The sequence below is a fragment of the Anabrus simplex genome, chromosome 5 (assembly GCF_040414725.1).
Source record: "Anabrus simplex isolate iqAnaSimp1 chromosome 5, ASM4041472v1, whole genome shotgun sequence".
NCBI classification, from domain to species: Eukaryota; Metazoa; Arthropoda; class Insecta; order Orthoptera; family Tettigoniidae; genus Anabrus; species Anabrus simplex.
In genome coordinates, this window is record NC_090269.1 from 371,772,209 (window position 1) to 371,799,294 (window position 27,086).

A 27,086-nucleotide genomic window follows, 5' to 3' on the forward strand; every position below is an offset into this window, starting at 1 on the left:
CCAAGAAAAAGAAGATTGTTTGTAAATATCTGTTTGTTTTCTTTTTTAACTTAATAGACCACTTACTCGGTAGTACAAGCTTGCCAGCAACTTTCAAGAAACCAGACTGCGGCGGGAATTTACCCACGACTGCGTGCCAAGGACAAGGAGGGAGAGTTGTTTGATATGGTGATATGTGACGTAATCGGAGGGAGTTGGCTATATATGAGCATCCGTAGGTTATCCTCACACATCGTCCGAACACCATGAGTCGTACAGCTGTCTTGTGTGTTGTGCTGGTGGTCGTGGGATGCGTCGTAGCCGAAGACAAATACACAGACAAGTATGACAATGTCGATATTAAAGCTATTCTAACCAACGACAGGCTTAGGGGTTTGTACGTCAACTGTCTGCTCGATGGTGGAGCCAAATGTCCTGAAGACGCCAAAGCGCTGAAAGGTAACTATTTCTTACCACTGTCCGCTTCATGATGACAGTTATAATAATTATATTTGATGTTCAACAAAAATTATATGTGTCTATTCCTGGCAGGAGTTCGCATATTATTATTATCGTTGTTATTGTTATTATTGTTAGTATTAGTATTATTTACAGTACAATTTGTTACGTCTCACCGAAAAAGATAGGTTTTATGGCGACAATGCGATAGGAAAGGAGAAAGAGTGAAAAGGAAGCGGACGTGGCCTTAATTGAGGTACAGCCACAGCATTTGCCTGGTGTGAAAATAGGAAACTACGGCTACCGACAGTGAGGTTCGAACCCACTATCTCCCGAATGCAAGCTGATAGGTACTTGACACAAATCACTCGGCCACTTGCTAGGATTATTATTATTATTATTATTATTATTATTATTATTATTATTATTATTATTATTATTACAGCTGCTTTGGTTAGTCAGTGGTAGAGTGTCTGCGCCATAATTCCAAGATCGCAGGCTCGAACTCAGCTGTCGTAGTCTATTTTTGAAAGGCGGTCAAGAATTTGGCACTTCATGTTGTTGGCAGGTTAAAAACTTCTCGTGGCACACAGTGATTCATTGACAATACTAATAGACCTAGCGGTAGGAACCGCTCACTACAATTCTCCGTTCGATTCTAAACAAATCTGCAATCTCAGTGTCGAAATTGAAAGGCAGGCCATTTAGATGGCACCTCTTCAGTAGTCCACCAATACGGTAGCTGAGGCCAAACAATTATTATTATTATTATTATTATTATTATTATTATTATTATTATTATTATTATTATTAATAATTCATTTCTTTAAGCTGGTTTTTCCCTCGGACTCAGCGAGCGATCCCACCTAAAAATCCTCAAGGACAGTGTCCTAAAACGTGAGACTTTGAGTTAGCGTTACCACTGGGAAGGAGGACCGGTATCTCACCCAGGCGGCCTCACTTGCTCTGCTGAAAGGGGCCTTGTGGGGAGCGATGGGAAGATTGGAAGGGATAGACAGGGAAGAGGGAAGGAAGCGCCTGTGGCCTTAAGTTAGGTAACATCCCGGCATTTGCCTGGAGGAGAAGTGGGAAACCACGGAAAAGCACTTCGAGGATAGCTGAGGTGGGAAACGAATCCGCCTCTAATCAGATGACCTCCCGAGGCTAAGTGGACCCCGTTCCAGCACTCGTACCAGTTTTCAAATTTCTTGGCAGAGCTGGGAATCGAACCGGGTCCTCCAGGTGTGGTAGTCAATCACACTAACCACTACACCACAGAGACGGTCATTATTATTATTATTATTATTATTATTATTATTATTATTATTATTATTATTATTGTTGTTGTTGTTGTTGTTGTTGTTTCACTCGCCGTGGCGGTTCACGGATCGGGAGATTGGCTGTTGTGACTTCTCCTGACCTCTACTGCTGTGATAGAATGATAGGAAGGTCTTTGACGTGCGGCAGATTTTGAGAATGACAACTACTGCTGCTAAAATGTGTTTATTCCTCCCCTGAAGGGGGGAGGCGGGCCTCTTAGACAGTAACGCTGTTTCTCAGCCTGGGAGATTCGTTAGGGTGAAGGAGATGCGTGTGAGGGTTGGTGGCCATGGCCTTTACTAGGAATTGGCAGGGCATTCGCCTTAGTGCAGCAGAATGGAAAACCACGAAAACCATTCTCAAGACAGCCGGTGGTTGGGACCAGCCGTGAGGTCCAACACTTTTCCGTCTCCCGAATACAAAGCCGTGGCTACCCATCCTCTGCTCGGTTGGCCGGTCAGAGTGCAGAGCTGTTGGACCACCGACAAGTCGAATGACAATCTTTTGAATTTGTGGAACTGTATAGGAGATGAGATCCTGCAGATTAATGTGCACAAGTCCTGTGGCAGAGATGATTAAAGGCCACACTGCTGCTAGATCCATTTCCCAGAGTTCTCGAACTTCCGTTGCGAGGTCAGTGTACTTTTGGACAGGCGTGGTGGACATTGTGATCTAAAATTACCGTCACATCCAGAAGATCAATCTTCCTAATCTATTTGTCAATAAGGACAATATCCGGCCTGTTTGATCTTACATACCTGCAGAGATAGGTTCCAGTACAGTTTGAACCTTTCATTCTCGAGCGCACTGGGTGGTCAGTACTCATAACTAGGGGGCGGATTTCTATGACGTCATATTTTTCCCTTAATATTATATCTTATAGTCTTGTATTTTCAACACGTTTCCGAGCATGATAATGATAATCAAAATTAAACAGGTTTTATTGGGCATATAAATGCATATTTAGGTTTTCTTAAGTTTTATGGCATATTTTGAACAAAATATCATTATAACGGCATATTTTGGTAATTTTCGTTTGGATTTCGTTTTATAAAAATCAGAATAAGCTCTAGAAATTATTTTTCAGGATAGACTGGAATATACTACTGAAGAACCATTCTAAAGTAGCTTATGGAATGTTTCTAACAGGTAGTAGCTATTGTTTGCTACATAAAATCCAATTTTAATTCTTTATCTGGAGCTATCACGCAACTGGAAGTTTCAGGTGCAAAACTAAGCGATGCACTGGAATTTGTAAAGTGCATTGAACAGGAATTAAAGCAAGCGAAAGGAACAATATCATCTAGGGTGCGACTCGTTGGCTGAACGGTCAGCGTACTGGCCTTCGTTTCAGAGGGTCCCGGGTTCGATTCCCGGCCGGGTCGGGGATTTTAACCTTAATTGGTTGATTCCAACGGCACGGGGGCTGGGTGTATGTGTTGTCTTCATCATCATTTCATCCTCATCACGACGAGCAGGCAAATAGAAAGACCTGCACCTAGCGAGCCGAACCCGTCCTGGGATATCTCGGCACTAAATGCCATACGACATTTCATTTCATCTAGGGTGTGTAGAAAATTAGATAATGTACTGGAAAAAATAGCGGACTTGTGCATCTGCGTGGCATAAGTGACATTCTTTGTGGAAACCCTTCATCTGCAAATTTCCACGAATTTTCTCCAAGTGATTTAACTCTATTCAAGTACGCTCCCGTTACATGGTGTAATGTCGAAACAAGTTTTTCTCGCTACAAGACGATACTCAACGACAACAGGAGGGGATTCTCATTCAACAATCTTAAGATGCATGTGGTCATAAATTGCAACAATTCTGGTAACGGAGACTAGATCAGGTATGAAAGTTTCATTCAAATAACATATGTTTTGTGCATAAATTAAAACTGATCGAATATTGAACAGTGAAAGTAAATGTAGTGTTTATGTCTTCCACAGAGTCCGTCCTTGCCTAGGACTATGCAGTGTAACCTTAACGAGTTCATGAAGTATTCATAGTTGATTTTGGGTTAAAGATTTCGAAGAATTAAAACTTTTTAAATTGTAAATTAACTGCAGCCTGCAGCAATCGTAACAAAAGTGTTTATGTAACGTAGAAGCTATTCATTAAGTCACATTATATATCACCGAGCTCGATAGCTGCAGTCGCTTAAATTGCGGCCAGTATCCAGTATTCGGGAGATAGTAGGTTCGAACCCCACTGTCGGCAGCCCTGAAAATGGTTTTCCGTGGTTTCCCATTTTCACACCAGGCAAATGCTGGGGCTGTACCGTAATTAAGGCCACGGCCGCTTCCTTCCCACTCTTAGCCCTTCCCTGTCCCATCGTCGCCATAAGACCTATCTGTGTCCGCGCGACGTAAAGCAACTAGCAAAAAAAAAAAAGACATATTATGAATTTTATAGTTCATACTTTTATGTTTTTTAGGTCATAAATGCATACATATTTCATACATTTTTAGGTCATAAAAATCCGCCCCCTACTCATAACATATGAGATTTTGACATCTAGATTTCGTCCTTGTATTATTATTATTGTTATTATTATTATTCCACAACGTTTTACCCAACTCTTGAGAGCGGTTGAACTTATTTAGCAGAAGAAAAACTGGCGTATGGCTTTTAGTGCCGGGATGTGTCCGAGGACTTCGGCTCGCCAGGTGCAGGTCTTCTGATTTGACTCCCGTAGGCGACCTGCGCGTCGTGATGAGTGTGGAATGATGACGAAGATGACGACACATACACCCAGCCCCTGTGCCAGGGGAATGAACTAATTATGGTTAAAATTCCCGACCATGCCTGGAATCGAACCCGTGGTCCCTGTGACCAAAGACCAGCACGCTAATCAGTTAGCCATGGAGCCGGACATTTAGCAGATGAATTTGCTGAATGGAATGGACAGAGTCTTGGGGAAGGAATACAAGATGAAAACAAATCAGTCCAAAACAAAAGTAATGGGGTGCGGTCGAACAAAGTCAGGTGATGCAGCAAATATTAGATTAAGAAATGAAGCCATAAAGGAAGTAGATGAGTATTGTTACTTAGGTAGTAAAATAACTAATGATGGTAGAAGTAAGGACAGAAAATTCAGATTAGCACAAGCCAGGAAGGCCTTTCTTAAGAAAAGAAATTTGTTCGCCTCGAACATTGATAAAAGCATTAGAAATATTTTTTTGAAGACTTTCATCTGGAGCGTGGCATCGTATTGAAGTGAGACATGGACGATAACTCGCTCAGAAAGAAAGAGAATAGAAGAATTTAAATGTGGTGTTACAAAACAATGCTGATAGTGAGATGGGTAGATGAAGAGATACTGAATCGAATTGATGAGAAGAGATCGGTTTGGCTAAATGTGACGAGAAGAAGAGATAGAATGATAGGACACATTTTAACACAGCCGGGCGAGTTGGCCGAGCGGTTAGGGGCGCACGGCTGTGAGCTTGCATCCGGGAGATAGTTGGTTCAAATCCCACTGTTGGCAGCCCTGAAGATGGTTTTCCGTGGATTCCCATCTTCACACCAGGCAAATGCTGTGGCTGTACCTGGCCGCTTCCTTCCAACTCTTAGGCGACAAGATAGGTGCGACGTAAAGCCATTAGCAAAAAAAAACACAGCCAGGACTTGTGCAGCTGTTTTTTTAGGGAAGTGTGTGAGGTAAGAACGGTAGGTGTAGACCAAGGTACTAAAATGACAAGCAGATTAGACCAGATGTAGAATGTAGCAGCTATGTAGAAATGAAAAGGTTAGCACAGAATAGGGTGTTATGGAGAATTGCATGAAACCAGTCTGTGGACTGATGACTTAAACAACAACAACAACAGCAACATGTCTCGACTTGATTTCCAACTCTTGGTGCACAATTTTTGCTGCCTCACCATGAGTATAATCCTTATCTGCCATGGCCTTACGTGCATCCACCAGTAGCGGCGACTGGGAATAAAAATTACGGGGGCAAAGGATTTACAGACAACAAACAGTATCCGGGTTTGCGGGATATAGCGGAGGATGGGGGGAGGGGTCTATATTCATCAAAACTTGAAAAAAAGGCCACAGAATGGTAATTTTATTAAGCTCTGTCAGCGAATTTCGACAGAGAGGTAAAGATTGACAGTTTACCATTTTAAATGCGGTAATAATAGTTTTTTTTGAGATTTTGATTCCATACTATACAATAAAACTTTCGCCAAAGGACTAATATTACACATTTATTAAATTAAAAAGAAATACGGCGTGATTATACAATTAAAAACCATTTAGTATTTGACTATACACTAACAACGTGACAGACACTAAAGAGGCCGCCAGAATGACGAATGCACGCGGCAAGGTGGTGAATGGTACCTCAGTGTCTAGGACCTTAGAAAAAAATATTGCCCTGGTATCCTTCCTTATAGCACAGGCAAAGTCTGCACTATTTGCTGTGGCGCTACACAAATCGGTGGGCCGGGACGAAGGACATTTTGTGCGTATTTCCGCTAATAATTTTGGTAATGATTAAAGAAAATAAAGAAAAGAATTAGCTGATAAGCGCTTGTACTAATGGCTTTTGTAAATAACTCTTAGTTTCAGCCGGCTAAAATGTAATAAAAATATAATATTTTCTCCAAGTTGATGATGATTGTTTAAGGCCTAACATCTAAGGTCATCGCCTCTCTCCAGAAAGTAGGGGGATGACTGCCCCCCTTGCCCCCTCTAATCGCCGCTACTGGCACCCCCAATGCGCATCACAGTCTCAGCTGTTTCTTCATATCTCCTGCATTTGTCGTTCACTTCTTCCTTTATGATATATTTGCTGTAGTTACTGGTGATTATGAATAGCCTGGATTTATATCAGGAACGCGTCTCTTTGTGCGTGGAATTAGCTGTGTTTTAGCCGGAGAGTAGATATCAGTCTCTCCAACGGATGGTTTACTTAAATGGTGAGGATATGAATCATGGCGTTCTTTCGGTGTCCAGGCTTGTTGTAGTTGTTCTGTGTTGGCATCTTTTATAAACTATCTGCCTCACGTCGCACCGACAGATAGGTCTTATGGCAACGATGGGATAGGAAAGGCCTAGGAATCGGAAGGATCTGGCCGTGGCCTTAATTAAGGAGTAATAATAATAATAATAATAATAATAATAATAATAATAATAATTAAGGAGTGCCTGGTGTGAAAATTTAAAACCACGGAAAACCCCTACAACAGTGGGGTTCGAACCTACTATCTCCTGGATGCAAGCTCACACCTGCGCACCCCTAACCCCACTATTTTGGCAACTGATTCTTATTCTTAGTCTTATTATAATTCTTAGCCTATTCTTATTCTTATTCCTATTGGAGAGTGTCATAATACGGAGGCTTAGCAGCTGGATTTTCACTCGAATCGATTTTGGTTTACGGTTAATATTTGCAACATATCTTAGAGAGCAATTCTACTGTTCTCTCGTACTAATTCTGGTTTCCCATTTTCACACCAGGCAAATGCTGGGGCTGTACCTGAATTAAGGCCACGGCCGCTTGCTTCGTACTCCTAGCCCTTTCCTGTCCCATCCTCACCATAAGACCTATGCGTGTCAGTGCGACGTAACGCAACTTGTAAAAAAATTACCAATGCAAAGTCTGCGACACTAATTCAATCCCATTTATGAATAGTACGTTACTCATAGCGTCAAGGACTTCATGATAACACCTATCATTAAAATCGTCCAGTTGACCATGTGGTCTCCAAGGTCGCAAAGTCATGCGGCTAGACAATAATTGTCCTGGAACAATAAGGCCCACAATGGGCTGTTAATACCACAGGTTGATTGATTGGTTTGTTTGTTTTTATCTTATTTATTTATTTATTTATTTATTTATTTATTTATTTATTTATTTATTTATTTATTTATTTATTTATTTAAATGCAGACTCCACTGTGAGGGTGACTGGTGTCAACTGTGGAAAGTTAACTAAGTGCTGTAGTAGGTCTATGTCCCCGAGAGATAGACGTTAAACATTACGCGCTTAAAATCACAAGACGCGACCGGGAATCGAACTCGGCTTTTTTCTTGACACGGCATAAGCCCAAAAGCCCATATCATGTTATCTCCCCCAGTAATTTGTTCTCTACTCTATTAACGGTAAAAAGCTTTGTGGCGTGTAGAGCCCATTTTGGACCTTGGCTTTCCAACATGACTGCTGCCTAACCTGAAGATACCTGACTGCCCGGTAGACAACGTGACGGTTTCCACAACCGTATTGTTTGCTTTTCTACACAAGAACTTCTGCTAACTGTACATTCTTTCACGTGCACACCTTTTGAGTAGACCTCGAAGGACTTCCTGATATGTCATATTCTTATTACATCTTAGTAATTGTAAGTATCGATATAATTAATTTAACGTTGTCGTTAACCTTGGTTTAGTATAAGAGAATGTATTATAGTCTTAACTACAGCATGAAAGTAAGACAAATGAATATAGATTTATTAAAAAACTGTTTACTATAATCAAATCGAAGAAAATCAAGATCAACTGGTTGGAAGAAATTAAGCTGGATTACAAGAAATATACGTTACAGGTGATACGATGGAAAATTATAAAGATTTTGGAACTGTGGTTGCAAAGCTAAAAAGCTGAAGAGAACACTTCGAAACAGTGAACAGAAAAACGCATAAAACAACACAGCGAATTCATTAAGAGATTTTGGAAGAAGAAGAAGAAGAAGGATAAGCAATCAGACCAAACTAATAAGAACAGAACGAATAAAGAAGAAGAATAAATAAACAAAATAAATAAAATCTTTTGCATTAAACATGTTATAAAAATCAACTGAAGGATATGAATATTATGAGATTTTATTTAATAAATCATTTAAATGATTCTTATTATTGTGCTTGCAATAATAATAGTCTATTTTAAATTGATTTATTTTAGTTTTTATTATTTGCTGTAAGTCACACCTTCACAGATAGGTTTCATAGCGACGAAAGGACAGAAAAGGACGCGACCGTTGCTTTAATTAAGATACAGAACCAGCATTTGACTGGTTTTAAAATAGGCCGAAAAACCATTTTAAGTGGTACCGCCAGTGGAGTTCGATCCCACTATCTCTCCAATTTAAGCTCACAGTGACGTGACTCTAACCGCACGGCCATCTCGCTCGGCCCAACGAATAAAAAGGGGAAAGGAAAAAGAAGGATTTCTCAACATGACAAAAGTCTTAGTTGGCGTTGGGATTATTGCAAATCCTAAAACGGCGAGGTTGTATGAAATGCTGGAGCCATGAGAAGTCCTATTTCTCCCTGGTTCTATTAAATCTCACTTGATTCAATTTTGTTTTCCTACTTCAAAATTACAGGCAAAATTTGCGGCCTCTCGTCGTCTCCGAAAACCATAAAAGAAAAGCTAGTGAGACGTAAAACCATTACTATTATTATTGTTACGGAGTACCGTGGATTTGCAGAGGTGAAAGAAGGTGCGGGGGTGAACAGGTCTCAGAATACGAAATTAAAGTTAAGATAAAATTTAACAAGGTTATATTTTCTTAGCAAAATCAAGAAATAACAAGAATGGCAGGTACAGAGTAGCAAGGTAACAAATGAACAATTACAGTATTCACAGGATTTGGGCTTCGAGCCCCGGACTCACAATTCTTGAGCAATTAGCCCAACTTTACGATATACACAATTCAACAAAGGGGCAGAAGACCCCTATCATGCCCAGGAGCACTTGCTCCCAATTACACAGTAAAGCCTCCTCGAGGCGCGCAGGAAACAAAATTTTTAGAAAGAGCAATCTGCTCTTAAGTACGAGCCTATCCAAACCCACACCAAACTCCACTTTCAAGTTGTCCTCCAAGGACATGAAAACAGAGGTAAAATACCCAACCTACTGAGGCCTATTAAGTAAGGAAAGGTTAATTACGTGGCCTCTAAAATACCAACTTGAGAGGAGGCGTTCTTGCACTCCTAACACACTTTATATAAAACCTACTTGGCACTAGGCCGTTACTGCAAGGGCTAATCCCATACTAAAGAGGTGACTTTTAGAAGGAAACAATTTACATTACGTTAAGGAAGAAACGGTTGTGAAAAATAAGTTCACCTCAATGCAATATGAGTGGGAGCTCGAGAGGGTTAAGCACTCTCTATCCCAATATGTAGTTTAAAAGATAGAATAGATACTAAGTGTCTTTACATTTTAGGGGAAAAGTTACATGGTGGAAAAGCTTCGGACCTGCCCCGGGAGTTAAACTGCTGAGCTAACAAGAAAAGAAGTTATTAAACGGCCATTACCTTGTGGTTGAACTGCTGCCCGAAGAAAGAGGCGCTTCCCGCCCCCTGCTACGTACTTTATGCACTGATAGATGGTACTGAAGAGGCGCGGAGACCCGAAAATCAGCAGTTTATATACTCTCGCGGAACGTTTGAGACGTTTCAAGAATGAGAACACCCTCCCACAAGAATTTTATTGGCTAACCAAGAAAACCCCTACACAAGATGAAGAAGAAACACATTATTGGTGGAAAATTAATTCGAGAAGTTCGGGATTGGTAAATTCAAAACAAGGGGAAAGAAAGGGTTAATCTTGCCAACTTAAACAATGACTGAAAGAAATTTAACAAAGAACAAACTTATAAACACTAAATTTCTTCAAAAACATAGTTCTTTCACTTCGCACCAGGGTGCATAATTGTATTTCTTCAGTAGTGCCATCTAGAAGAGAATGTCCACACTTCTTACTACAGGCAAAACAAAAATACATCGAAAACGACCCAGTTCAGAAACTTCAAAATTTCCAAGTAGTGACATCTTCTGAGAAACTTGAAAATTAACACAGTAGATAAAGTTCCGGCTTCCTCCAGTAGAGGAGTTTCAACTGGCGCAAGGTTCGAATTAGCGACGTGGAGGTGTACCACCCGGTACAGACCCCCACCCCCAAAAGCTCCTCCAAGGGGTGACACATCAAATTTGTTTGAAAACAAGGTTCAAGTTATGATGTTGATATTGAAGTAAGTTGCAGAAGTATTTACCAACAAATTTTCTTAAAATGATTGGATCCAGTCTCAGAATTCTTGTAGTGACTTTTGAAGTAATGTCTTTATGTTTGTAGAAGTTGAATTCAGAAGGAACCTTTTAGTTTTTAAAGCTGAGGAAAAATTCTCTAAGTCCACCAGATATTGCAGTAAAATCCAAAAAAAGGTAGTAATTGTTGAACTGGAACGTCCATATAGCTGAATAAGTACTTTAAACGTTGATAAGTTTGACGGCCAGACCAGCCGCCGCTGCTTGAGTTCAGAGGAGGCCGCTCGGACCCCTCAAGTACCCTGAGATACCGCTCGCCCGCACTATGAGAGGAGTAGTGGAGTTGAAGCACGCCACGCCCGCGGCGAACATGCAGGTCGCGGGCCAGTTACAGGTTGTGCGCCGCACATCAGCCTTGGCCGGGAGGAAGACTCCGGCTCGCCGTACACTGGTTGGCCTCACTGGAGAAGGGAGGGCCCGTACCCTGCCTCAGTAGCGGTACGGCGCCGCGCTGCTGCGGGGGCACTGAAACATAAAACTCGGCGGCAGAATTTTGTTGGTCCACCATCATTTTTCGAGGGCACAGGCTTTGTGGAGAGGTTGAGGGGCCAGCGGCGTGAAGATATTCATTTCATATATAAGCCACTGTGTGTTATGTTAGCAGGAGACGGGAGCGTGGTAATGGCCGTGGTAAGGACAGGATGGCAGTTTAACTGGTCGGAGAAGGTTTACAATAAATGGTTACACACAAAGGACACAGATTCCAAGGGCAGAAGGCCTTAAAAGTGAAACCCCTCAAACAAAATATAACCTTCATATTTCTTTCAAAATTATATGAAGCAAGTTAACACAGAAATTACACCAGTTTCACCTGTGACAGGTGAACCCTAAATATCCTCTCGGTGGCTGGATTACTTAATAACAACGTAACCGGCGTAAGGAAATCTAGAATAGTACACGGCCCATGAAATCTGGGGGCAAGCTTGCCCGCGGGAACAAAATTCTTGACTATCACCTGGTCGCCTACCTTCAAATTGGTGGGTCTCCGTCCACGATCATATCTTTCCCTAACCTTTTCATGAGACACTTTAAGATTGGCTTTAGCCTTCTTCCAAAGATCTTTAGTGTTATCGGGATCTATTGTCTCAGGTAGAATGTCACTCAGAGACCAGAGGTTAGAGAGCGGCGTGTTGGGAACAAACTTGAACATTAAAGAAGCTGGAGTAAACTTATGAGATTCATGAACAGCCGAGTTCAAAGCAAAAGCTAACCAATGCAGGGACGTGTCCCACCTAGAATGATCTTCGTGATGATAGGCAATAAGCGTGGACCTGAGATTACGATTAACCCGTTCAGCCAGAGATGGTTGAGGGTAATAAGCAGAAGTTGTCACATGAGAGATGGACAGGTCAAAGCAGAATTTACGAAATAAATTAGATGTGAAAGCCTTAGCATTATCAGACACAATATATTGACACGGACCAAAAGAAGCAAAGACTGAATTTAGACAAGTAATGGTGGACTGAGCGGTAGCCAGCTTAGTCGGAAATAACCAGGAAAATCTTGTAAAACCATCTACACTTACAAAGATGAACTTGTTGGCATTTCCCTTTGACTGGGGGAAGGGTCCTACATAATCAATATACAGGCGTTCCATAGGGCGCGACGCTTGATGAGAAGACAACAGGCCTACCTTGGTGGACATGGTTGGTTTACTAAGTAAGCAGGATTTACAAGTATTTACTAGTTCACGAATTTCACCGTCCATACCCTTCCAGATGAACCTTTCACGAACCTTTTCACGAGTTTTAAAGATGCCTAGATGCCCCCCTAATGGGGTCTCATGTTAGTACTTGAAGATCATAGGTACAAGAACAGCTGGAACGACAACTTTCATCTTATCATGCCCCGAAGAGCAACATAACACACCATTCCTCAGTACGTAAGGGACAACATGTTCCCCAGAAGAAAGGGTTTCCATTATCGGAGCCAGCGTCGGATCTTCACGTTGGTATTTCTCAATGTCCCTAAAGAGCATGGGAGCATCTGTTAAGATGGCATTAACCTCAGATAGTATGGACTCTGGAGGTGATGGACTATCGACCGGCTCATGGGTCTCGACGTCGTTGGAAAACATACGGCTGAGTCCGTCTGCGACTACATTTTCAGTACCTCTGATATGCCTAACATCAAATTGGAAGGCAGAAATACGGATGGCCCAACGGGCTATACGACCAGTACGACGCGGCCTACATAAGACCCAGCTTAAGGCTTGATTATCCGTCTCCAGGTCGAATTTGACATGTTCCAGATAGAGACGGAACTTTTCTAAGGCAAATAAGACTGCCAAACCCTCGAGCTCATAGATGGAATACTTGGCTTCTTGAGCCGATTGAGTCCTAGATGCATAGGCGATGGGTCGCCTCCCTAGTTCAGTCTCTTGAAGAAGGACTGCAGCTACAGCCGACGACGACGCGTCGGTTTGGACGATGAATTTCTAAGAGAAATCCGGCATAGCAAGGACAGGGGCATTACAGAGAGATAATTTAAGATCTTCAAAAGCGGCTTGTTGAGAAGGTCCCCACTCAAATTTGATGCCTTTCCTACGAAGAAGGTTCAAGGGCGCCGCTCTATTAGCGAAGTTAGGAATAAACTTCCTGAAGAAATTCACCATACCAATGAACCTGGCGATACCTTTGATGTCCTTAGGAGGTTTAAAATCACGGATGGCCTGTGTTCTAGAATGATCGACTGCAACACCAGCAGGTGACACAATATGCCCTAGGAATGACATGGAGGGCTTAGCAAAGGCAACCTTGGACAACTTCACAGTTAACCCGGCCTTACGAAGGCGATTGAGAACTTCTCGCAGATGATCTAGGTGTTCTTCGAAAGTCTCCGAAAATACGACGACATCATCAAGATAGTGATATAAGTACTCAAATTTGATGTCAGAGAAGACCATATCTAGCAGTCTAGTGAGTACAGCTGCTCCCGTAGGGAGCCCAAAAGGCACGCGGTTGTATTCATACAAATTCCAATCCGTGGCAAACGCTGTAAGGTGTTTAGACTCTTCGGCTAGGGGAATTTGATTGTAGGCCTGATTCAGGTCCAATATGGTAAAGAACATGGCCTTACGAAACCATGAAAAACAAGAATGAAGGTCAGGAAGGGGCACAGATTGTAACACCACCTTCCGATTGAGAGCCCTATAATCAATGACAGGGCTGAAGCCCCCGTTGGGGTTTCGGGACTAGAAAAATAGGTGAAGAATACGCCGACTTAGAAGCCCCAATAATACCATCCTTCAACATTTGATCAATGATTTCCTTCAGAGCCTTCATTTTAGGTCGAGACAGCCTATATGGTGGAAAACGGACCGGAATCGAATCCGTGACCTCAATTTTGTATTCAATAAGGTCAGTAACACCAAGAGTATCAGAGAATACCTCTGGAAACGACTGACACAACTTACGAATACTATCAGCCTGCTCCTCAGGTAGATGTCTAAGGTCTAACAACATCTCATCCTGGGTAGGCCAAATAGAGGAACATGATACAGAATTACACTTTAACAAGGGGATTTTACAATGGGAAGCAAATTTGAATGCGCACGATTTACTCTGAAGGTCGAGCACTAGACCGGAGTTAGAAATGAAGTCAGCTCCCAATATAAAAGGCAAGACAAGTGCTTGGCCACAAACAATTTAATTTTCCATGTAAATTTAAAAATACGAATTTTGACATTTAAAGAGCCTAAAATTTCTAATGGAGAAGAATTAGCCGAAACATATTGAACAGGAGATGAGCCATAGTCAGGTAGTTTACAAATAGATTTCAATTTTGAATACCATTGATCCGAAATAATAGAACTTACACTGCCTGAATCTAAAAGAGCTGTTACAGGTTCATTATTTAATTCAATCTTAAGAAAAGGAACAGGTGCGGGGGTATCCGCCGCAATCCTAAGACATTCTTTGGGGCATTCAAAAGATAAATCTGAAGATTGAGTTTTCCCTGAATTTTCGACCTGTTTACCAGGGGCTGAGCCTTGGGAAGCTGAATTAGTCGACTCAGCCGAAGCCGCTAGTCACTTGTTATTAGTGACATTGGTGGAAGTTGCATCAGAAGTTGAGCAGGAGGGGGTGCTATTTGAATTTGGGCAATTCTTGGCGATATGTGAGAAAGCCCCACATTTAAAACAGCCTTGTGATGAGCCAGCTCCATTATTTGCCCTACTAGATTTGATCAATGGGCACTTGTTCCGAAGATGGTCAGGCGACCCGCAAGCATAACATTTACGAGGTGTGACTGGTCGGCGAGGTGGAGGCCGAGGATTACTAAAAGAAGGAGGGGGTTCTTTCGCGACACGCAAGGAATCGGCGTAGCTAACTCCTTCCGCTGAGACAGCCAATGCTTCAAGTTCAGAGAAGGTTTGCGGGCACGCCGCGAAACACAAATATGATCTATAAGATGGTGAAATACCTTCCACAATAGCCTGTACAATCTGATCTTCAGGGAAGTGAAGAGCAAACACCCTAGTATAGAACTTAATATCTTGGATGAAATCTGCCAGGTTTTCATCCAAGCGCTGTACACGATAATAGTACTTCTGAATAAGGGAGGACCTTGCCCTAGCCGGGATGAAGTTAGCTAGCAAGTGGGCGTGGAAGTCCTCAATAGATGATTGCTCGGCAATGGCTCTTACTATTTTGTCTCAGAGAATACCAATTGCATAGGGATAGATAATTTGCAAAATCTGACATGGAGAAAGAGAAAAAACAAGGGCATGATCCTGGAACTCAACTAAAAACCTTAAGAATGAAATAACTTCACTGGTAGTGTTAACAGAAAATTTAGAGATACCTCTAAGCAACATTACTAATGGATGAGGCAAGCTGCTGAACCCAGGAGACATAGTAGGTAAAGGTTTCAGTGGCAAAGTCGTTAATTCAGAAAGTACATTATTCAACGAGGTACGGCGTTCAGACTCGTTGTCCAATGGGGCAGAGATTGTTTGAGCTCCAACGGTTTTCCTATTGACTTCTCTCTTAGGAGGCTCTTCCTCGCTACCTACATTCACCGTAGTGGGTTGATCAGTTTTGGGAGGAACTTCCCCAGTTAACAATTGGGTAACCTTACTGGATAATTCAGAAAGATTTTCAAGAACCACACTAGCTTCCTTCCTCTGAACGTCATTCAAATTCAGAGACAACAGATCGTTAACTCTATTAGAAAAATGAAATAACCTGGCTTGCACACGTTTAATTTGATTAGGAGAAGGATCATTTTCTTCAAAAAAACTAACTACAGATTCTAGCTCAGTAGTATTTTCAGTGATCGTGGAAAGAGAGTCGTCAATTTCTTTCTCTCCCAAAGTGGGGATGGATATGAGCAAATCAAGGGACTCTCTAAGCTTATTTGTGTCTACCGCAACCGTGGCACCAGATTGCACATTTCTAATAGTTAATTCATAGATCAACTCCTCCTTGCGCAAATAGTTAAGATGGAGAATATCGCGAGGGCCGGGCATGATGACAAAGCAATTTTGAAAACAAACGGAAAAATCAAAAAATTCCAGCAACTGAGAAAATTGTTAGAGTTCGAAAATAAGGCAATGTTTAGCCGTCAAAAGGGGCTAAATTGAGACCCATTCAACCACGCTCTGCTACCACTTGTTCCGAGGTATCTGTGGAATAGCAGAGGTGAAAGAAAGTGCGGGGGTGAACAGGTCTCAGAATACGAAATTAAAGTTGAGATAAAATTTAACAAGGTTATATTTTCTTAGCAAAATCAAGAAATAACAAGAATGGCAAGTACAGAGTAGCAAGGTAACAAATGTACAATTACAGTATTCACAGGATTTGGGCTTCGAGCCCCGGACTCACAATTCTTGAGCAATTAGCCCAACTTTACGATATACACAATTCAACAAAGGGGCAGAAGACCCCTATCATGCCCAGGAGCACTTGCTCCCAATTACACAGTAAAGCCTCCTCGAGGCGCGCAGGAAACAAAATTTTTAGAAAGAGCAATCTGCTCTTAAGTACGAGCCTATCCAAACCCACACCAAACTCCACTTTCAAGTTGTCCTCCAAGGACATGAAAACAGAGGTAAAATACCCAACCTACTGAGGCCTATTAAGTAAGGAAAGGTTAATTACGTGGCCTCTAAAATACCAACTTGAGAGGAGGCGTTCTTGCACTCCTAACACACTTTATATAAAACCTACTTGGCACTAGGCCGTTACTGCAAGGGCTAATCCCATACTAAAGAGGTGACTTTTAGAAGGAAACAATTTACATTACGTTAAGGAAGAAACGGTTGTGAAAAATAAGTTCACCTCAATGCAATATGAGTGGGAGCTTGAGAGGGTTAAGCACTCTCTATCCCAATATGTAGTTTAAAAGATAGAATAGATACTAAGTGTCTTTACATTTTAGGGGAAAAGTTACATGGTGGAAAAGCTTCGGACCTGCCCCGAGAGTTAAACTGCTGAGCTAACAAGAAAAGAAGTTATTAAACGGCCATTACCTTGTGGTTGAACTGCTGCCCGAAGAAAGAGGCGCTTCCCGCCCCCTGCTACGTACTTTATGCACTGATAGATGGTACTGAAGAGGCGCGGAGACCCGAAAATCAGCAGTTTATATACTCTCGCGGAAAGTTCGAGACGTTTCAAGAATGAGAACACCCTCCCACAAGAATTTTATTGGCTAACCAAGAAAACCCCTGCACAAGATGAGGAAGAAACACATTATTGGTGGAAAATTAATTCGAGAAATTCGGGATTGGTAAATTCAAAACAAGGGGAAAGAAAGGGTTAATCTTGCCAACTTAAACAATGACTGAAAGAAATTTAACAAAGAACAAACTTATGAACACTAAATTTCTTCAAAAACATAGTTCTTTCACTTCGCACCAGGGTGCATAATTGTATTTCTTCAGTAGTGCCATCTAGAAGAGAATGTCCACACTTCTTACTACAGGCAAAACAAAAATACATCGAAAACGACCCAGTTCAGAGACTTCAAAATTTCCAAGTAGTGACATCTTCTGAGAAACTTGAAAATTAACACAGTAGATAAAGTTCCGGCTTCCTCCAGTAGAGGAGTTTCAACTGGCGCAAGGTTCGAATTAGCGACGTGGATGTGTACCACCCGGTACAATTATTATTATTATTATTATTATTATTATTATTATTATTATTATTATTATTATTATTATTATTATTATTTCTTTCTTAATCCGTTTTTTCCCAAAGACTAAGTGAGGAATTGCACCTCTACTACACCAAGGGCAGTGTCCTCGTGCGTCAGACTTTGGGTTGGGGATAAAATGGGGGTGGAGGACCAGTACCTCGTCGAGACAGCCTCACCTGCTATGCTGAACGGGGGCCTTATGAGAATGGGAAGATTGGAAGAGATAGACAAGGAAGAGGTAAGCAAGCGGCCGTGGCCTTAATCAGGTACCATCTCGTGGTTTGTCTGAAGAAGAATTGGGAAACCACGGAAAACCACTTCGAGGATGAGTGAGGTGGGAATCGAAACCAGTCCTCCATGGAAGGCAGCTAATCACACTAACCTCTACACCACATAGGCGGATGTTATTATTATTATTATTATTATTATTATTATTATTATTATTTTATTATTATTATTATGATACATACATACATTATCATTATAGACTGTTATGCCTTTCAGCGTTCAGTCTGCAAGCCTCTGAGAATACACTAAACGTCGCCACAATCCTCGATTTGCAACTAGTGTTGTGGCCTCATTTAGTTCTATACCTCTTATCTTTAAATCGTTAGAAACCGAGTCTAACCATCGTCGTCTTGGTCTCCCTCTACTTCTCTTACCCTCCATAACAGAGTCCATTATTCTCCTAGGTAACCTATCCTCCTCCATTCGTCTCACATGACCCCACCACCGAAGCCGGTTTATGCGTACAGCTTCATCCATCGAGTTCATTCCTAAATTAGCCTGTATCTTCTCATTCCGAGTACCCTCCTGCCATTGTTCAACCTGTTTGTACCAGCAATCATTCTTGCTACTTTCATGTCTGTTACTTCTAACTTATGAATAAGATATCCTGAGTCCACCCAGCTTTCACTCCCGTAAAGCAAAGTTGGTCTGAAAACAGACCGATGTAAAGATAGTTTCGTCTGGGAGCTGACTTCCTTCTTACAGAATACTGCTGATCGCAACTGCGAGCTCACTGCATTAGCTTTACTACACCTTGATTCAATCTCACTTACTATATTACCATCCTGGGAGAACACACAACCTAAATACTTGAAATTATCGACCTGTTCTAGCTTTGTATCACCAATCTGACATTCAATTCTGTTGAATTTCTTACCTACTGACATCAATTTAGTCTTCGAGAGGCTAATTTTCATACCATACTCATTGCACCTATTTTCAAGTTCCAAGATATTAGACTGCAGGCTTTCGGCACAGTCTGCCATTAAGGCCAAGTCGTCAGCATAGGCCAAACTGCTTACTACATTTCCACCTAACTGAATCCCTCCCTGCCATTTTATACCTTTCAGCAGATGATCCATGTAAACTATGAACAGCAAAGGTGAAAGATTACAACCTTGTCTAACTCCTGTAAGTACCCTGAACCCAAAACTCATTCTACCATCAATTCTCGCTGAAGCCCAATTGTCAACATAAATGCCTTTGATTGATTTTAATAATCTACATTTAATTCCATAGTCCCCCAGTATGGCGAACATCTTTTCCCTCGGTACCCTGTCATATGCTTTCTCTAGATCTACGAAACATAAACACAACTGCCTATTTCTCTCGTAGCATTTTTCAATTACCTGGCGCATACTGAAAATCTGATCCTGACAGCTTCTCTGTGGTCTGAAACCACACTGGTTTTCATCCAACTTCCTCTCAACGACTGATCGCACCCTCCTTTCCAAGATGTCAGTGAATACTTTGCCTGGTATACTAATCAATGAGATACCTTGATAGTTGTTGCAATCCTTCCTGTTTCCTTGCTTATAGATAGGTGCAATTACTGCTTTTGTCCAATCTGAAGGTACCTTACCAACACTCCACGCTAATTTTACTACTCTATGAAGCCATTTCATCCCTGCCTTCCCACTATACTTCACCATTTCAGTTCTAATTTCATCTATTCCTGCTGCCTTATTACAATGGAGTTTTCTTACTATCCTTTCCACTTCTTCAAGCATAATTTCACCAACATCATTTTCCTCCTCCCCATGAGCTTGGCTGTTTGCAACACCACCATGATGATTTCCTTTTACATTGAGAAGATGTTCAAAATATTCCCTCCACCTCTCCAGTGATTCCCTGGGGTCTATTATGAGTTCACCTGAATTACTCAAAACACTGTTCATCTCCTCTTTCCCACCCTTCCTAAGATTTTTGATTACTGTCCAGAAAGGTTTCCCTGCTGCTTGACCTAGCCTTTCCAGGTTATTACCAAAATATTCCCATGACTTCTTTTTGGATTCAACAACTATTTGTTTCGCTCTGTTTCTTTCATCTACGTACAAATCTCTGTGTGCCTCGGCCCTTGTTTGGAGCCATTTCTGATAGGCCTTCTTTTTACGTTTACAGGCTGCTCTCACTTCATCATTCCACCAAGATGTTCGCCTTTTCCCATCTTTACACACAGTTGTTCCTAGGCATTCCCTTGCTGTTTCTATTACAGCATCCCTGTATGCCACCCATTCACTTTCTATATCCTGAACCTGCTTACTGTCTACTGTTCGAAACTTCTCACTAATCATATCCATGAACTTCTGTCTAATTTCCTCGTCCTGGAGATTTTCTACCCTTATTCGTTTGCAGACAGATTTCACTTTCTCTACCCTAGGCCTAGAGATACTTAGTTCACTACAGATCAGATAGTAGTCTGTATCATCGAAAAATCCCCGAAAACCTCTTACATTCCTAACAGATTTCCTGAATTCAAAGTCTGTTAAGATATAGTCTATTATGGATCTGGTACCCCTAGCCTCCCATGTGTAGCGGTGAATAGCCTTATGCTTGAAGAATGTATTCGTAACAGCTAAACCCATACTAGCACAGAAGTCCAGCAAACGCTTCCCATTCCCATTAGCTTCCATATCTTCCCCACATTTACCAATCACCCTTTCGTATCTTTCAGTTCTATTCCCAACTCTCGCATTGAAATCGCCCATTAGCACTATTCTATCCTTGCTGTTGACCCTGACCACGATGTCACTCAATGCTTCATAAAACTTGTCAACTTCATCCTCATCTGCACCCTCACATGGTGAATACACGGACACAATTCTTGTCTTAATTCCTCTCACTGACAAATCTACCCGCATCATTTGCTCATTTACGTGCCTAACAGAAACTATGTTGCTTGCAATGGTATTCCTGATAAAGAGCCCTACCCCAGACTCTGCCCTTCCCTTTCTTACACCCGTCAATTACACCTTATAATCTCCTATCTCTTCCTCCTTATCTCCCCTTACCCGAATATCACTTACTCCTAGCACATCCAGATGCATCCTCTTTGCTGACTCAGCCAGTTCTACCTTCTTTCTTCCATAAGCCCCATTAATATTGATAGCTCCCCATCGAAATCCATTTCGTTCGCCAAGTTGTTTCCAAGGAGTCCCTCGCCTGTCAAATGGGAGTGGGACTCCATTACTCCCATAGGTCCGAGGCTTGCTTAAAGTGTTCTGAGCTCGGTAAATTCATGAAGCAGGATGCTGCCCTACTTGCACATAGTCCAAGTGAGGATCTCTCCTCTAACGGGTTATGGACCACCGGTGAATTGTATAGTCCTAGCCGCCTGAGCACAAGGAAATATTATTATTATTATTATTATTATTATTATTATTATTATTATTATTATTAAGTAAATATACCTGTGAAGAATGTATGTTATTCATAGTGACAAACCCGTTTGAACCAAGAGCACATTGAGAAAGAGAATGAGAAAATGCTAGTGGATGTATAAGAAGTGAAAGGAATCTTGCAATGCGTAGAAGAGGTCATTCTTTAGTATATTCAGAATATTAGTTGCGAAACGCTGAATGTAAACAAAGAGTACAAATAAAATAACTGAAGTAAGTAGTATATTAGACTCCCTGGTGCATAGATTCACGTAGATAGGCCTGTATTCAATCCAGGAAGCCCAGATGTGAGAACGCGCTCAGCCTATAATTTAAGACAGCCTGTATAATATAACAGATGAGAAGTTACATTCTCTCTCTCCCAGTCCATACAAAATTGATTTTAACATGGATATGATTTTGAGCTGGGCCATTGGCGTAGCCGGGATCGCCCGATGGGGTGGGTTCGGGGGGAAGGGTGAAAATGAAAACCTACAACCTGTTTTCTAATCAATGACCGGGTCAGGAATGGAATGAATGAAGCCCCCATCTTGCGGCGAGGATAGGAATTGTGCCGGCTGCCGAAGCCTGTCGCACCCTTCTGGGACAATGATTAATGACTGAAACATGAAATGATATGAGAGAGTGGTGTTGCTGGAATGAAAGATGACAGGGAAAACCGGAGTACCCGGAGAAAAACCTGTTCCCCCTGCGCTTTGTCCAGCACAAATCTCAAATGGAGTGACCGGTATTTGAACCACGGAACCCAGCGGTGAGAGGCCGACGCGCTGCCGTCTGAGCAACGGAGAGGGGAATGGAATAGTTAGTAAATGATGGTAGAACACAGTGGAGGTGCATGATGACTTGTCATCACAAGGACAATGATACAAGTGAATTACAGATGTGTTGGTTCTACAGTTATGTCGCTGAATGTTCATTTAGTTTATTGTCAGTTTCCGTTTATTTTCTTTTTTGTAAACATTCCATTAGGCGGGGGTGGCTTGTAACGCTCAGTAACCACCACCGTTCCTGGCTACGCCCCTGAGCTAGGCGTCTAACTGGAATTAGCATCATCAATTTAGCGTAGACAATTTTGCGTGGACAGAAAACCGACACCGTGGTCATCATCATCATCATCATCATCATCATCATCATCTGTTTACCCTCCAGGTTCGGTTTTTCCCTCGGACGTAGCGAGGGATCCCACCCCTACCGCCTCAAGGGCAGTGTCCTTGGTCGGGGGATACAACTGGGGAGTATGACCAGTACCTCGCCCAGGCGCCCTCACCTGCTATGCTGAACAGGGGTCTTGTGGAGGGATGGGAAGATTGGAAGGTATAGGCAAGGAAGAGGGAAGGAAGCGGCCATGGCCTTAAGTTAGGTACCATCCTGGCATGCGCCTGGAGGAGAAGTTGGAAACCACGGAAAACCACTTCCAGGATGGCTGAGGTGGGAATCGAACCCACCTCTACTCAGTTGACCTCCCGAGGCTGAGTGGACCCCGTTCCAGCCCTCGTACCATGTTTTAAATTTCGTGGCAGAGCCGGGAATCGAACCCGGGCCTCCGGGGGTGGCAGCTAATCACGCTAACCACTACACCACAGAGGCGGACACCGACACCGTGGTAAGCATGGTAAACAGTCTTCGTTATCTACTTCCTCACGTTACTACCAAATGCCAGAACTATGCCTTCTACACACAGTAGATACAAATGGCGCCGTGTTTTAAACGAGTTTCCACTATCTTTGACTGGCATTTCGTCTAGGTCACAAAAAGGTAATCGAATTGTTCTCATAATAAGTATCTTGCCAATATTTAGGGCCATTAAATCGTGTGCTAAATCAGCAACCACTTTGTTGGACGTAGATCTTGACAGGTGGGGCTGTCTTGTGACATGGCATGGAAATGTTCTATGTTGGAACAGCTGCCATATTGATGGACATAGAACAGTATGGTACACATTTCTTTCGATTTATCAGAACTCCTTTTCTCCCCTGTGGGTGGAGTGAAAGGATACTCAATTTGAACCGGGTATATAAGCGTAAGAGGGTTGGTGATCCTGATAAATAATTTATAATCATTAATGTGATATCCCGTACCGTTGTCATTTTATGAGCTGTTGAATTTAGCCGATCAAATCGCTTCGCGGGTGAATTCAAATGGGCTTTTGGAGGCGGTGTTGCTGTATCTGCACCTGCCTTCAGACCGACTTGAGAACCATACCAAGAAATCAGCATCAAACCAAAGCACACCATGGGTTTCAGCCGGTATCACCGTACTGTACTTGCTGTGGCATAATCCTGTCGGTTCTGAGGTCCGTATTTAACTCCCTCCCGTTGCGAAGTGTCTTCTTCGATTGGCGCTCTCAAGTCGGTCTTAATCCACGGATAGATTTGGCAACACCCCCCCCCCCTCCTCCCCCGTAAAGCCCATTTCAATTCGCCCGCAAATCGATCTAATTGGCTAACTTCAGAAGCTGAGTAAGTTATCATCATGACCTTTCCTCTAACGCTCATATACCCAACTCACGTTGTTTCCGAACACTCTGTATGTACCCCTGCATGTCGTTTGAAGCTACTAAGAAGGACTAACCCAAGAATCTGTAGTCACTCTCTCGTCTTCTAAGCCCAAAAACATGATGTTGCGTACCAGCGTGGCACTTTCTGGAAGGGGCTAGTGAGTCAGACGAGCCGGGATCTTGCACTCGGCCTGGAGGGCATGGCCGGCCTGTTCGTGTATTGTTCTCGTCGGCTGCCTTACCTGTGAGTGTCTGGAAGATGCAACGAGAATATTCTGTCTCTAGCCACATCGCGAATATTCCGGTACACGTCACCCGAGCTACAAAAAGTAGGCTAGCCCCGAGGAGTCAACCAGTGTTGGACTCCGTGATGGAGTCAGTGTGGGACTCACTGTTAGACTCCGTGGTGGAGTCAGTGGTGGACTCATTGTTGATGGGAGTCAGTGTGGGACTCAGAGGTCGGGACATTGTGGGTTGAGTCAGCGTTGGACTTGGTGTGTTGGGGTTCGGTTGCTGGGCTGAGGAAGACAGCGGTGTGGGCTGTCGCTACTGTCTCACCAGAATCTGAAGAGGCGTTGTTGTTGCGCCGGAGCGTACTGTCAGTAGCTGGACTGGAGACGGCGTACGGGACAGAAGACTGTGTACTGCCTTAGAGTACTGTTTGTGTGCATTTAATGGGTCATCCTGAAATAAATTAGTGTAATAAAACAGTCGGTGTTTTATTCGTAACAATATTAATGATTTTATGCTTTTCCGTGTGGCAGATAAATTCACATATATATTTTTTTCCTGGATGATACCTAATACACTACGTAAATATGACTCCTCCAAGAGCAAGTAAACCTGTAATATTTATATAACTGCTGATATATGATCATAGCCACCGCACCTCCACTTAAATTGGAATCCGTATCACAGAATCATGACTTTTATTTTTAATCCCACGTGCAATCCCGGATTTTCATGAAATTGGGATAGAAAAAAATGGAATAACAGCACTCAGGACGAGTTAAATATAACGAGGACTGGAAGCAATATCCTCCACTGAATCTTCCAAGTCCTGGTCTGATAAAAGAGCCCACGAGCAACATCAAGGAGAAAAATATGCACGAATAACTTGAAGTCGGCCTGAGTAGTTCAGAGGAAAATACTGGCCTTCTGAGCTCAAGTAGGTGGGTTCGATCCTTGCTGAGTCTGGTGGTACTTAAAGGTTTTCAAATACTATAGCCTTGTGTTGGTACATTTACCGGCACGCAAAAGAAGTCCTGTGGAGCAAACTTCTGGAACACTGTCGTTTCCAAAACCGCCAAAGTAGTTAGTGCGCATGAAAACTAATAACATTATTATACTACGAAGAAATTGCTACCTCTGAGTAGTGAAAGTAGCCAGGTTAGAAGGAAATGTATCGCTTGGTCTACACGAGGATCATTTACTGTACGTATGTCTACCTTTTTGTCCCGTTTCCTAATACGGAGTCAGAAACGAGGTGAGGTGGAATTTTATGCCATGATTTTACGGCTGGTTGCCCTTCTTCTTGCGAACCTCAGTTGAGGAACTATTAAAGATTGAATGAAATATGGTGAATGAAAATAGGCAAGGAGGTGGAAGGAATCCCCTGTGGCGTACGAATAGGAACTTCCCCGGCATTTACTGGAAGTGAAAATGAGAAACCACATAAAACCATTCTCATATGAGGATCCTGTTCCTGATAGGAAGGCTTAGTGGAGGGGGAGTGACGTGATTACTGCAGTTGGTCAGTATCCAGCTTTTAAACTGGTTGTCTGAGGTTTGAATTCTGGTCGATCCCGGGAAATAATACCCTCCATTTTGAACCTAAATGCACAGAGAACAACCAATAAACACTGGAAAAGCAATGAGAAACCACGAAAGGCAACTTGCAGGATGGCTGAGGTGGGAATTGATTCCCTCTACTCAGTTGACCTCCAGAGGCTGACCCTGTTCCAATCCTCGAATCACTTTTCAAATTATATATATATCGAAATAAATTGATGGAAAGAAGAATAGTCAGTGAAAATAATCGTTTACTACTGATTGTCTTGCTGTATCCCTCCTACCGTCATAACCGTCAGGCATAGTCAGTGGCGTCTCACCAAGGAAGGCAGAGCCGAGAATGGAACCTGGACTCCCTGAGATGACAGCTAATGACACTAACCACTACACCACAGAGGTGGACGGGGTGTTATTTACTTATTCTATTTTCAGTACTTACATTTAAAGCATATATTGACACAGTAGTATTATAGTGGGAAGTCGAAACGCTCTATGGCGAATCCAAGCGTTTTTGAACAAGTGCCACAACATGTTTGTATACAAGATACAAATCAGAGTGGTTCTGTTGACATTAAGCCACACCACATATCTCCAACAGAGGCTATTAAGCAGTCATAGCACACGAAGTCGGAGCCACCTTTCAAGAACATCATTTTAAATTATTTGTATCAGTGAACGAAAATATCGTCTTAAGTTCAGTTTCAATCAATTGCTTACCCTAGACGATACCACTCACTACGTTCCATCAAGATCGGAGACCTATGTGGCGAACTTTCTTTGGTTTCAAGATACTTTTTTCATTCTTGAGTCTATGTGAAGTGTTCTTTTATAAATTTTATAACAACCGTTCTTTCTGTTTTCCTGCATTACACTAATCTAACGTGTATTCGCTGTTTCCAGAGAGGTTACCTGAAGTTCTCGAGACGGACTGTGCCAAGTGCACTGACAAGCAGAGGAGTATTATCAGGGAAATCATCACTTACCTCAAGAAAAACAATCCCGGGGACTTCGAGAAGTTGGCCAAGAAATACGACCCTGAAGGAATTTATGCTGCAAAGCATCCAGAGCTTTAATTGAAGATTGGCAATTAGACTTCAGTCTACCATGTACCTTATTTCTAAATAAAAAGCTGTTTTCTTTTTACAAAGTTAA

General features: G+C 42.3%; 1 protein-coding gene across 1 annotated transcript; it reads left to right on the plus strand.

Annotated features, from left to right (window-relative positions):
* Positions 1-218: 218 nt before the first annotated feature.
* LOC137500928 (ejaculatory bulb-specific protein 3-like) lies at positions 219-27,086 on the plus strand. Its single transcript, XM_068227670.1, has 2 exons — positions 219-438; positions 26,835-27,086. The coding sequence occupies exons 1-2, from the start codon at positions 246-248 to the stop codon at positions 27,005-27,007; spliced, it is 366 nt and encodes a 121-aa protein (XP_068083771.1). The 5' UTR covers positions 219-245; the 3' UTR covers positions 27,008-27,086.